The sequence below is a fragment of the Carcharhinus amblyrhynchos genome, chromosome 5 (genome assembly GCF_965287045.1).
Source record: "Carcharhinus amblyrhynchos chromosome 5, sCarAmb.v2.hapA, whole genome shotgun sequence".
Taxonomy (NCBI): domain Eukaryota; kingdom Metazoa; phylum Chordata; class Chondrichthyes; order Carcharhiniformes; family Carcharhinidae; genus Carcharhinus; species Carcharhinus amblyrhynchos.
Window position 1 is genome coordinate 36,674,804 of NC_137328.1, and position 14,343 is coordinate 36,689,146.

A 14,343-nucleotide genomic window follows, 5' to 3' on the forward strand; every position below is an offset into this window, starting at 1 on the left:
GCCTTGGTTAGGCTTCTCGCTGACTGATGGGATGCACAATATCATTTTCAGACTCCAAATGAACATTGTGCAGTCAGCTCTACAACTGGAGTAAAATCCTGATTTACATATCTAAGCAGACTTATTTCCAATAAAAGTGAACAGAATGCGCACTCATCTGCAAAATTGTATCATCCTTTCCCAAACCCCCCATCCACTTCTCTCCTGAATGTTGGCCATTAAACAATCGCTTGTTGCTGAAAATTGCCCAAGTGTAGTCAGAGCGATGGAGCAATTATCATGATTAATATCCAATAGTTCAAAAGAATGATACACTGATTCAGTCAGACTGCTAGAGAGAGAAGTCGCGCAATAGAAAAGGGCGGATCAGAATGTCAACTCCACTCAGCTGAGTCACCATTGACAAGTCAGAAGGCATTCATGTCATGTCTGTTCATTTTCAGTGTGCTGTAGCTGGTCTTATTGTTAGAGAACCCCAATAAGAGTCAAATATTACCACCAAAAATAGAAACAACAAATTAAGTAATAAATATATCTCATTTATTCATAAAATGAAAGTAAATACAATTATTATGAATGACAGCAAATAATCAAAAGCACACACAACCATGGATCATAAACGTGTACCTGATGCAATAAAACAACATTAAATACATATGGAGTTCCTCATTTTAAAATATACTGGAATAACATAAATGAACATGTATACCCCCACACACAGTTAGTAAATGTGATTGCGTATGTGTGCCATTGAGTTCGGTGTGTACACTAGTGACAACTCATTGGAGTATTCAGTAACTCAATCTGATAGACAACAGAGCTATCGACAATCACTGATCATATGATTAAAGTCTTTGTAAGTTAGGTGAGACAATATGATTTATTTTTAAATATCACAGCTTGTTCATATTTAGGAGTAAACTATTATCATTTGCACTTTTCATGCTATATAATAAAGAGTAGCTGACTGGTCTGACTACAAGTCCGTAATACCCTCCACCAATCTAATCCACTACAACTGGCAAATTAATACTAATCTAAATATGGAGAATAATGTAAACACACAAATCACCTTCAAGTAGGATGAATAGTGTGATTGTTATCCTAACTCCTTCAATACAATAACCCATTACTTTCAGTGTGCATAGTATGGTGTCATTGCAGTGAAGTAATTCTAAGTCCATTGACTGACAAATATATCTTTTTATTGGAAACTGAGGTGCAAAGTTCAATGATAAAACAAATATTTTTAAAAGTACACATGAACCCAGAAGGAAGAAAACTTATTTCTCCGTTTTACTGGTGTTCCATTTTAAAGTATGCAAGAGCGGTTCAGACCAGTATTCTTATTTCCCTGTTTTACTGTTTCTTACGTCTGGGTAAAACATAATGACACAGGCAGGACTTGCACTATTGCAAATGTGAACAATGTGAATACACTACCAGTACTGACCCTGTGATCCCTCTCACCAATTCCTTCCATACCAAGAAGTCCAGGGACTTTGATTATATAAAGGGTTTCTCAAGCTCTCAGGTGGATAGTAGGTAAAACATAGGATCTTATGAACAAGTGCCCACTAGTAATCAGGGTAGGGAGGGCTGCAGATAAAAGTAAATTATTCACAATGCTTGACCTGTCAAGACGAGAAATTAAGTGCTCATCAATTTCAGCCAAGTTTTATTACCAATAACAGGGACCATTTCGAGCAATGTGATCTGGAAAGGCTCAACCAAGATCACCATCAGAGGCAAAGAAAATGTAGCAGACGTTGTTAACTGGCTCTGAATAGACTTGTCCATTTTTTCTCAATGACCTCCTTTTCTATGAAAAAAAATAAATTTGTTTGTAACAGTGAATTGCTGGTTTTCAGTTTCGGAACACTTTATAAATACAAAGCCCCTGACAAAGAACAAGTAAGAAGTCTCACAACACCAGGTTAAAGTCCAACAGGTTTATTTGGAATCACAAGCTTTTGGAGCGCTGCTCCTTCAGTCCCACTCGCCTGATGAAGGAACAACATTCCAAAAGCTCGTGATTCCAAATAAACCTATTGGACTTTAACCTGGTGTTGTGACGCTTCCTACTGTGCCCACTCCCATCCAACACTGGCACCTCCCCAGTAAAAAAGCAATACAGCATGTTAGATTTAGTTACCTTTTCAAAATCCTCTCTATCATCGTTTTCACCCACGGTGCCTCTGGATTCAAGCAGGCCTCTTTTCCTTTCGTAAGAGTTGCACTGAAAAAAAAGGCAAGATTAGTTTTGTCCCATGGTTTGAGAGGACTGAGAACGGTGCAGTTGAAGATCACAAATTATTCTCCCAAAAGCTATGAAAAACGTAGTAGAGATTTTGTGGTCACTCTTTCTGCTTTTGTTTCGATTCATGGCGAGGAATGTTAAGGGGTGAAATGAAATATCTTTCACGTGTGCATTTAAGAAAAGGTGATACCTGTTGGAGTTACTTACATGATTTCAACATTGGGACAGTGTGGACCACGAGGTATGATTTCGATGTCCTTCATATGCTTTGGGGAGATAAAGTTCAGTACAGTTTTGATGCATTTGCAGCGCAGATCCATTCTCACTAGACCTAAGGGTTGGGTTGCACAGACATAAATATGAAATATTAGTATATAATTCTGTAATTTTCATAATCTGCCCTTTGTAGAACTTTTGCCACATTATGACACATTAGCATTTACACCTATTTGACTGTTAAGAATCATGGTATCCCAACAGTGTGGAAGAGGCCATTTGGTTCATCGAGTCTGCACCTGGAGCATTTATCCTCTCCTCTGCCCTAACCCTGTAATCCGACACATTTACCATGGGTAATTCTCCCTAACCTACACATCTTGGGACATTAAGGGGCAATTTAGCATAGCCAATCCACCCTAACCTGCACATCTTAGGACTGTGAGAGGAAACCAGAGCGCCCAGAGGAAATCCAATTCAAACAGACAGGTCATCTGAGGCTGGAATTATACCTGGGTCCCTGGAGCTGTGAGGCAGCAGTGCGAACAAGAGTTCATGACCCCAGTGTCTCATCAGGTCATGACTCACATCTTGGGAACCCCTGACAGATAGCAGCAGGAAAACAGGAGATTCCAAAGCTTCTGCGGGATTGCGCTCACCTACAAATTAGGTGCACACACATCTTAGTGTTTCAATGTGCAAATTAATTGTCATCAATGAGGCAACACCAGTAAGAACAACAGTTTCAAGCCTCCAGACTTTAACAGGGTGAGATGTAACTAATATTGCACAGAATGGAAGATTCGGCAAGTAAACTAAATGATTAGGACATTTGACAAGCACAAAAAAAATCTCTTACCATCTGTCAAATGTCCAGAAAACATTAGGATGGTTAATACAATGAAGATCATTTTGCAGTTCATTGTTTCTTCTTTTGACTGCTAATTAACACAACTCTGCCGATCCTCTGCTCCTTTGCTCTGAAGACGTTTCATTTATAGCCTGGCAGGTTTAGCAATGCCGGAATTTCCACACATTGGCCAGGATCCCAAAAGGCGGGACAGACATAATCAAAAACTGCTGATGTTCATTAAGAGAATAACATCTTGAACCTCAGCAGGTCTGGCAGCATCTGTAAGGAGAAGAAGGAGCTGATGTTTTGAGTCTAGATGACCCTTTGTCAAAGCTTATTTTATACCCCCTTTCTTACCTTTTGTCCCCCTTTGCTTCCGCTTACCTCTTTTTTTTTCCATTTTACCTCTCTCCCACCCATGCCCTCCTTCCCCCCAAAGCTTCATCTGTCATAGCTTACCCTCTGGTTTCAGTTTCTCTGCCATTTGGCCTTTCACACCTTTTAGTCACTCTGTGGACTACCATTAGCAGCCCTTTACCTTGGTTTCTGTGGCTATGACTCATCTTTCATTCCCTCACCCTGCTGTATAAATATCTCCCACTTTCTGTGCTCTTTAGCTTTGACAAAGGGTCATCTCTTTTCTCTCCTTACAGATGCTGCCAGACCTGCTGAGATTTTCCAGCAGTTTCTCTTTTGGTTTCAGATTCCAGCATCTGCAGTAATTTGCTTTTAACATTTTGAATTTGTTGCTCCGGTGGCTGCACACATTATTCAGGTTGAAATGCAAAAATGCCAAGGCTAAACTTTGCAGAATTGGTCAAGTTGTTGTTGCAATGTTCAGAAACATGATCAATTCTCTCAAAATAAAAAATGGTTTAGATGTGGTTAAGAAGGCGTATGGTATACTGACCTTCATCAATCGAGGGATTGAGTTTAGGAGTCGGGAGATAATGCTGCAGCTGTATAAGACCCTGGTCAGACCCCACTTGGAGTACTGTGCTCAGTTCTGGCCACCTCATTACAGGAAGGATGTGGAAGCTATTGAAAAGGTGCAGAGGAGATTTACAAGGATGTTGCCTGGATTGGGTGGCATGCCTTATGAGGATAGGTTGAGGGAACTCGGTCTTTTCTCCCTGGAGAGGCGAAGATGAGAGGTGACCTGATAGAAGTGTATAAGATATTGAGAGGTATTGATCGGGTGGATTCTCAGAGGCTTTTTCCAAGGGCTGAAATGGTTGCTATGAGAGAACACAGGTTTAAGATGCTGGGGAGTAGATACAGAGGAGATGTCAGGGGTAGGTTTTTCACTCAGAGGGTGGTGGGTGAGTGGAATCAGCTGCTGTCAGTAGTGGTGGAGGCAAATTCGATAGGGTCTTTCAAGAGACTTCTGGATGAGTACATGGAACTTATTGGAATTGAGGGTTATAGATAAGCCTAGTGGGTATGGATATCATCGGTGCAACTTGTGGGCCGAAGGGCCTGTTTGTGCTGTAGTTTCTCTATGTTCTATAAAAGCAAAATACAGCAGAGGCTAAAAATCTGAAATAAAAGTAGAAAATGCTGGTCTGGCAGCATTCATGGAGACAGAAATAGAGCTAACATTTTGTGCCAGTATGATTCAGAGAAGCACTTGAAACTTTGGCTCTGTTTCCCTCTCTACAGATGCTGCCAGACTTGCTGTGTCTTTCCAGCATTTTGACTTTATTTAATTTCACCAGAAACCCTGTGGTTAAATTAACATGGGTCCCAAGTCAAATTGGCTGCGTTCCAGCCACCTGGATACTGACCAGCAATGCAACCTTATTTGTCTAATCACATCTGTACCTGTCATTTACAGCTCTCCCATGATATGGATTATTTATGTGACTGAGCAGATTTCCTGAAATGCTCTCCATAACGTTACAGTTGAAATACCAGAGTGCGATGTCTGGGTCTGATAGTTAAAGAGTTACAAGAGGTTTGACACTAACAAGGAAGCATTCACCATGGTCTAGAATAGTGTTGACCAGACCTTTTCTCTTTCTAATGCCTCAGAATTTATGTGATCCCAGAGTAAGAATTGAGGCAGGGTGGGGGCAGGCTCAGGCTAGGAGAGTTGTTGAATGGGTGGGTTGGTGAGTGAATGGTTAACTCAGGGGTGGGGAAGGGGGGATTTAAAACTGTTGCGTTCACCCTGAGAAAAGTGAAAACCCCTCTTTCTGCTGGGGTTCTGGCAGAAATGGGCTTTGAGGACAGACTGAGTTATTGGATCTTACAGTTGTCAAAAACTCAGCCCCCATTGCTGTCGCAGAACTCGCAACCACAATGTCTCATCAGATTGTGACTCTCATCTTGGGAACCACTGACCTAGAAATCACCAGATTGGCACGTCTGCATTGTTAGTTTGATTTTATTCTCCTTTAGGTTGCACTGTTTTAGCACCATAATTAGCTGCAAATGTTAATTCATAGCAGTCCTTCAAGGTCAATGGACTTTGGTGAAGAATGGAACCATAGAACATAGAACATAGAACATTACAACACAATACAGGCCCTTCGGCCCTCGATGTTGCGCTGACCAGTGGAACCAATCTAATGACCCTCTAACCTAAACTATTCCAATGTTATCCATATGCCTATCCACTGACCATTTGAACACCCTTAAAGTTGGCGAGTCCACAACTGCTGCAGGCAGGGCATTCCATGTCCTTACTACCCTCTGAGTAAAGAACCTACCTCTGACATCCGTCCTTTAATTATCACCCCTTAATTTAAAGCTATGTCCCCTTGTGTTAGCCATCACCATCCGAGGATGGTGCGATGGTGCAGAGGGACCTCGGGGTCCTTGTGCATCAGTCGCAAAAACCCAGCTTGCAGGTGCAGCAGGTGGTCAGGAAGGCGAATGGGATGTTGGCCTTCATTGCGAGGGGGATTGAATATAAAAGTAGGGAGGTCTTGCTGCGGCTATATAGGGCATTGGTGAGGCCGCAGCTGGAGTACCATGTGCAGTTTTGGGCGCCGTACTTACGCAAGGATATTTTGGCCTTGGAGGGAGTGCAGAGGAGGTTTACTAGGCTGATGCCGGAGTTGAGGGGGTGGAGCTATGAGAAGAGGCTGAATAAACTAGGCTTGTACTTGTTAGAGTTTAGAAGAATGAGGGGAGATCTCGAGACGTATAAGATGATGAATGGGATGGATAGGATAGAGGTGGAGAGACTCTTCCCGCTCAGAAAGGACAGTAGGACAAGAGGGCACAGCCTCAAGATAAAGGGGGGGGACGGTTTAGAACGGAGTTGAGGAAGAATTTCTTCACTCAAAGGGTGGTGAATCTCTGGAATTCTCTGCCTGTTGAAGTGGTGGGGGCTACCTCGCTAAATATTTTTAAGACGCGGGTTGATGGGTTTTTGATAAGAGAGGGGATTAAGGGTTATGGGGAGAGGGCGGGAATGTGGAACTGAGCCACGACAGATCAGCCATGATCTTATTGAATGGCGGGGCAGGCTCGAGGGGCCAGATGGCCTACTCCTGCTCCTATTTCTTATGTTCTTATGAAAAAGGCTCTCACAACCATCCTATCTAACCCTCTGATCATCTTGTATGCTTCAATTAGGTCACCTCTTAACCTTCTACTTTCTAACAAAATCAACCTCAAGTCCCTCAGCCTTTCCTTATAAGACCTTCCCACCATACCAGGCAACTTCCTGAGGATCTTTGGATCCTCAGCTGTTCTCAAAGAATTGTGATTAAGTTTATCTTCTTTCACAAAAAAACATAGTAAGTAGTCTCACAACATCACATTAAGGGCCAATAGATTTATTTGGTAGCATGAGCTTTCGGAGCGCTACCCTTCATCAGAACTCAGCTGATGAAGGAACAGTGCTGCGAAAGCTTGTGCTATGAAATAAACCTGTTGGACTTTAACCTGGTGTTGTGAGATTACTTACTGTGCCTACCCCAGTCCAATGCCAATAACTCCACATAAAAAACATACAACTAGAGAATGAAAGAGGGGGGAATGATGAAGAAGAATATCAGGAGAATTTATGTCAAATTGGACACAGAAAGAGGAATACAGAAGGAATCATAGAATCTCTACATTGCAGAATGAGGCTATTTGGCCCATCGAGTCTGCACCCACTCTCTGGTGGAATAAATTACCCAGGCCCAAAGACAAAATAATTTTAAAATATTTATAAAATGTTTCAGGGAAGCATTCCATCCGCAGAGGGTGAGACGCGATAGTTTCAGTTGTTCTGGGTCTCCAGGATTGAGTTTTATTTCAGCAACTTGAGTCAACCTTTTAGTAAACACCACGCAGCACAAAAGCCCAATTATGCATTACAGGAAAAAATCAAACAACCTCTTGGAGTGTTTTATGACTCCAGTGGTCTGTAATTGCAGAATGTTGGAAATCATCCAGAAATTTATGTCAATTCTCACCTTATGGCACAGCTTTTTCATCCCAGAAATTGCATGGTTTGTTCCATCCTAATAGCAAAAAGCCTGAATTCACCATCGTTTTTCCAGCAAATTCTGGCTATTCATTGAGGACTGGAACTCAGTTTTACAAACTTCAATCTGGAAATTAAAAAACTGCTACCAGGAGAAGCTGTGAAAAACTGTGGCGAAAACCAAACAGGTTTGTTAATATCCTTTAAGGATGGAAATCAGTCATCCTTACCCAGTCTGACCTATACATGACTCCAGACCCACAGCAATGTGATTGACTTTTAACTGCCCTCTGCAGTGACCCCAGAAACCACTTATTGTATCATAACATTAGAAAGGAACGAAAGAATAAAACTGTAGGGGCTACTCAGTTGCAACATCGATGTCAAATTTAGACACAGCAAAGTTTGTAAGACTGGCATCGCTCATTCATATGGTTCTGGATTGGTGATGAACAGGTAGCTAACAGGAGGAGGAATGCCCTCATTCACAAGGCAGTATAGCACAGTGTGGAACTATTAGAGACATGGCTGAATTCCTTGCAAACCCAGAAATATGGTAATTAATGAGAAGAATTGTGACATATAGTATAAGCCTGGTAAAATGAACAGACACGTGGCAGGTGAAAGATATCGCAAGGAAGCGTGAAATAATCTATTTTGGTCAGAAGATGAGAATACAAAGTAATGGTACAATTTGAAGGGAGTCACAGGAACAAAGGAATGTGGAGCTCTGTACATTCACTTTAGGAGGTGACACAACAAGTTGAGAAGGCCATTAAAAATATCAGATTCTTTGTTTATTAATGAAGGAATAGAGTACAAAAGCCAAGAATCATTTCCAAAACACTGGTTAGATTTCAGTTGGAGTATTATGTTCAATTCTGGGCACCACCTTTTAGGAAGGAGTTCCAGTGTAGAAGTGATTCACTAGAATGGTATAAAGGAACTCACTTATAGAAACGTAGCAAAATCAGAACAGGAGTTAGTCATTTGATCTGCTGCGCCTTTCCTCACAGCTAATCTGTGAACAGCTCCATGTCCCTGCCTTTCCCTTTATTACTTAATAAAAATCTATATATCTCCATTTTAAAATTAACAAATGACATAGAATCAATTCCCATTTACTTATGGGAAGAGATTGGAGAAGCTGGGATTTTTTTTCAGAGCAGAGATATGAGCAGAAAATGTTGCAAATACTGGGCAGATCAGGAGAGAAAAAATCTTGAGTTAATGTTTCAGGTGCTTGAATAGCATTGATGCACAGAGGGATCTTGGGGCTCGAGTCATAGCTCCCTGAAAGTGGCCACACAAGTAATTAGGGTGTAAAGAAGGCGTAAGGCAAGGTTGCCTTTATTGGTCGGGGCATTGTGTTCAGTAGAATCCCTACAGTGCAGAAGGAGGCTATTTGGCCCATCAAACCTGCACTGACAATAATCCCACCCAGGTCCTATCCCCTAACACAATGTATTTACCTGCTAATCCCCCTGACACTCAGGAGCAATTTAGCATGGCCAACCAACCTAACCCATGCATCTTAAGACAATGGAAAAAAACTGGAGCAAGCTCACACAGACACAGGGAGAACGTACAAGCTCCACACAGACAGTGACCCAAGTTGGGAATCGAACCCAGATCTCTGGAGCTGTGAGGCAGTAGTGCTAACCACTGTGCCATTGTGCCACCCAAGTAGAAGAATCAAGATGTCAAGTTGCTTGACATGTTGTTTATAAGGCTTTGGTTAGGCCACACCTGTTCAATTCCGGTCGCCACCTTACAGGAATAATATAGAGGCTTTGGAGAGGGTGTAGAAAAGGTTTACCAGGTTACTTACTGAATTAGAGGATATAAGCTATAAGGTGAAGCTGGACAAACTAGGGTTGTTTTCTCTAGAGCAGCAGAGGCTGAGGGGAGACCTAATAGAAATCTATAAAATTATGAGAGGCATAGATAGAGTTGATAGTCAGAATCTTTTTCCCAGAATTGAAATATCTAATACTAGAAAGTATGCACTTAAGGTGAGAGGGAAAGTATTCAAAGGAGCTGTGAGTGGCAAGTTTTTTACACAGAATGGTAGATGTCTGGAATGAGCTGCCAGGGGTGATGGTAGAGGCAGATATGAAAGGGGTGTTTAAGGGTATTTTAGATAAACATATGAATATGCAAGGAATATCTTTTGAAACAGGATTTATTCCCACTTGGAAATAAGTGGATGTATTAGTGAAAGGCAACATGATTTCATGAAGGGGAGGTTGTGTCTCATTAACCTGATTGAGTTTTTCGAGGAAGTGATGAAGATGATTGAGGGCAGGGCAGTGGGTGTTGTCTACATGGACTTCAGTAAGGCCTTTGACAAGGTCCCTCATGGCAGATTGGTGCAGAAGGTTAACTCGCATGAGATCAGAGGTGAGCTGGCAAGATGGATAAAGAAATAGCTCGCTCATAGAAGACAGAGGTTAGCAGAGGAAGGGTACGTTTCTGAATGGAGGGCTGTGACTAGTGGCATTCTTCAGGGATCAGTGCTGGGACCTTTGCTGTTTGAAATATATATAAATGATTTGGGGGAAAATGTAACTGGTTTGATTAGTAATTTTGCAGACAACACAGAATTGGTGGAATTTCAGATAGCAAGGAGGACTGTCGGAGGATACAGTAGGATATAGGTCAGTTGGAGACTTGGGCAGAGAGGTGGCAGATGGAGATTCATCCAATAAATGTGAGATAATGCATTTTGGAAGATCGAATACAGATGCAAAATATATAGTAAAAGGCAAAACCCCTAAGAGTATTGGTAGGCAGAGAGGTCTGGGTATACTCTTAGTGACCTGCGAATACCGTGTATACACAGGTCACTAAAAGTAGCAACGCAGATGGGGAATGTGAGGATGGAAAGGGGTTTTTTTTAGTGTTGTGGATGCGTGCTTTGGGAGCTTTGTAGTATTGTATATTGTCGACATAATCAGACCATTACAAGTTTTGTAGAACAAAGAATAATGACTGCTGATCATTTTACTGAAGGCAGTCACTGACTGCCATGTGGGAAGAAGCTATGTGCAGCAGGGAGTGATTGGTTAAATACGAGATAAGTATGAATGGAACATAACTACCTTATCTGGAAAATGTGTGTTGGAAATGAGTGTTAGGCTGTTCCCTTCGTGCCCGCTTCAGTGGGAAAGGAGTATAAGTCCTTTGTGTAATCGTAGTAAGTTGTTAGCCTTTCTGCAGTGGAGTGGGTATTATTTACCCACCTCACGTTTGATGGAAAATTGACCCGACGTCATAAAAGATAACTGGAGTTAAATCGATTATTGTCGAACCGAGCCTGACGAGGTGTGGAGTTTTATATTATCATTTATGGAGTTTTAAATTATCAAATGTAGTCAAGAAGGTACACGGCATGCTTGCCTTCATTGGCCAGCATATTGATTTTAAAAATTGACAAGTCATGTTGAAGCTTTGTAGAAGCTTAGTTGGATATAGCACTTGGAATATAGTGTTCAATTCTGGTCACTACACTACCAAAAAGATGTGGAGGCTCTGGAGAGGGTACAGAAAAGATTTACCAGGATGTTGCCTGGTATGGAGGGCATTCGCTATGAGGAGAGGTTGGAGAAACTTGGTTTGTTCTCGATGGAACAACAGAGGTTGAGAGGAGACCTGATAGAAGTCTGAAGATTATGAGGGGCATGGACAGAGTGGATAGTCAAAAGCTTTTTCCTAGGGTGGAAGAGTCAATTATTAGGGGTATAGGTTTAAGGTGCAAGGGGCAAGGTTTAAAGGAGATGTATGAGATAAGTTTCTTTACACAGGGGACGCATTTGGGAGGTGCAGTAAAGACATATTGGAAACACTGGTATGGAAGATGGCAATGTCAATACACATGCCACAGAAAAACTTGCATTTATATAGTGTCCTTCAAACCAGCAGACTCCCCTAGTGCCTTACAGTTAATGAATGAGATATTTTTGAAGTTTTGTCACTGCTGTAATGTAGGAAAAGTGGCAGCCAGTGACAGCTATCTTCCACAAACAGCAATGTGATAAATATTGACCAAGACACCGGATCCCACTGCCCTGATCTGCTTCAAAATAGTACCATGGTTTGACTTGATCTAATTTTATTATGGTCATATGTATTAGTATACAGTAAAAAGTATTGTTTCTTGCACACTATACAGACAAAGCGTACTGTTCATAGAGAAGGAAAGGAGATGGTGCAGAATGTAGCATTTACAGTCATAGCTAGGGTGTAGAGAAAGATCAGTTTAGCGCGAGGTAGGTCCATTCAAAAGTCTGACAGCAGCAGGGAAGAAGCTTGAGTCAGTTGGTATGTGACCTCAGACTTTTGTGTTTTTTTTGACAGAAGAGGTGAAAGAATGTCCGTGGTACATAGAGTCCTTAATTATGCTGGATGCTTTGCCGAGGCAATGGGAATTGTATTCAGAGTCAATGGTGGGAGGCTGGTTTGTGTGATGGACTGGGCTTTGTTCATGACTGTTTGTAGTTTCTCAGTCTTACACAGAGCAGGAATCATACCAAGCTGTGGTACAAGCAGAAAGAATGCTTTCTTTGGTGCATCTATAAAAGTTGGTAAGAGTCATAGCAGACATGCCAAATTTCCTTAGCCTCCTGAGAAAGTAGAGGTGATGATGGGCTTTCTTCATTATAGCGTTGGCATGAAGGGATCAGGACAACTTGTTGGTGATTTGGACGCTAAAAACTTGAAGCTCTCAACCATTTGCACGTAGGCAGATAGGGGCATGTCCTCCACTACACTTCCTGAAGTCGATGACTATCTCCTTCATTTTGTTGGCATTGAGGGAGATGTTATTGTCGTTGCACCAGTTCACCAGATTCTCATGGCTGTCTTTATATCCACCCGAGAGGACAGACCATGCCTCAGTTTAACATCCGTCCAGGAGACAGAACCTCTGGCAGTGCAGTGCTTCATCAGTACCGGAGTGTCAGCCTAGATTTACTTTTGTGCTCAAGTCCAGGAATGGGGTTTGAATTCATGACTTTCCAGCTCAACAACTGGGAGACTGGAATCCTCCCAGAAAATTGGTGGGATAAAGCTTAATTAAATTGACAGGAAATGAAGATATGAGAATCAAGGAAGAGAGGGAGGGTTGGAGATGGTGAGGGAAGGGTACAAATTAGAAGCAAAGTTAATTAAATTTGATTTGCCAATTTGAGGTGAGAACAGGAAATGGCATTGATACAATGTAGTGGAAAAAGAGGTGAGGGAGGGATTGGAGCAAAGAATGTTCCATCAATTTCATCAAACTAATAGCCCTGAACCAAATGGCTTCCCATTGTGAAATCTTTTACTTGGCAAGAGTTGGGAACCACAAGTTCAGACAGAGCACAGATCTGAGATGATTCACAAAAGAGCCAAAGACAGCATGAGAAAACATCTCTTCATAATGAGTTGTGATTTGGAATGCATTCCTGAAAAGATGCTTGCAACTTGATCAAAGTAATATACAGAAGAGATAAGTACTTTGAAAAGGAAGAAATCCCTTGCTGAGGGGTGGGACAAATTGGAAAGCTCTACCAAGAAGCTAGCATAGATATGATGGACAGAATGACCTCCATCCGAATCAGTCTGTGTGATTCAAGATAAATGCTTCATGCAATGAAATTCATTGAAAGTCTATTAGCAGCTTGAGCAAGTCATGTTTGCTGTAGACAGTGGTGTTGGGAAAGCCAGGTGGATTTAGGTGAGAGGGATAACTATGTACAGAGCTTCTGGAAGAGGGAGAGAATGTAACGAAGCTCCGCTGGAGGAAATCCCTAGCATTTCTAGATAGTTGACAACTGTATGAAAATCTCACCTCTCCCTCTGGGTGGAATCACAAAGTTTTATCCTGCTTTGTTCCTCTGATCTACCATTTTAGCTCCCTGACAGTTTTAAAGTTTATTTATTAGTGTCACCAGTAGGCTTATATTAACACTGCAATGAAGTTACTGTGATAATCCCCTAGTCGCCACACTCTATCGCCTGTTCAGGTACACTGAGGAAATATTTACCATGGCCAATGCTCCCAACCAGCACATCTCTCAGACAGTGAAAGGAAACCGGAGCACCCAGAGGAAACCCACACGGACACTGGGAAAATGTGTAGATTCCACACAGACATTGACCCAAGCTGGGAATCGAACCAGGGTCCCTGGCGCTGTGAGGTAGCAGTGCCAACCATTGTGCCACCTTGCTGCCACAACTGTGACAAGGAAGCAGGAATTCCCAACATTTCCTTCTTGCAGCAGTCTTGAAGAGTCCAATCATGAAAGCAAAGAACCATGTCCCGGTGCTGTCTGTGATTTCATGGTAACACAGAAGAAGCTCCACTGAATTATGCCTGGTCACAACTTGCAAAAAAACCCATTGAGGCAGATAGGTCACAAAAATCAAACATAGGGATGGGTCCAGAGGTTGCTGTCAGCACTCCATTCATTTTGACCTTCAGCACAGACTTGAATCAACACGAGAACTTGGATGGCTTGTACATAACGAAAGCTTGCCACCTTTTCCCTGCACGTAACCCAAAGGAATGCACATGTTCTGCTTACCTGGCCAACACAAACC

The 14,343-nt window shown here is 42.0% G+C and overlaps 1 protein-coding gene across 1 annotated transcript; it reads right to left on the minus strand.

Moving 5' to 3' along the window:
• Window positions 1–518: 518 nt before the first annotated feature.
• LOC145343424 (interleukin-8-like) lies at window positions 519–3,462 on the minus strand. Its single transcript, XM_080189652.1, has 4 exons — window positions 3,336–3,462; window positions 2,468–2,591; window positions 2,156–2,239; window positions 519–1,822 (listed from the first exon to the last, which is right to left on the minus strand). Exons 1-4 carry the CDS (start codon window positions 3,397–3,399, stop codon window positions 1,807–1,809), a joined length of 288 nt encoding a protein of 95 aa, XP_080045778.1. The 5' UTR covers window positions 3,400–3,462; the 3' UTR covers window positions 519–1,806.
• Window positions 3,463–14,343: the final 10,881 nt, after the last annotated feature.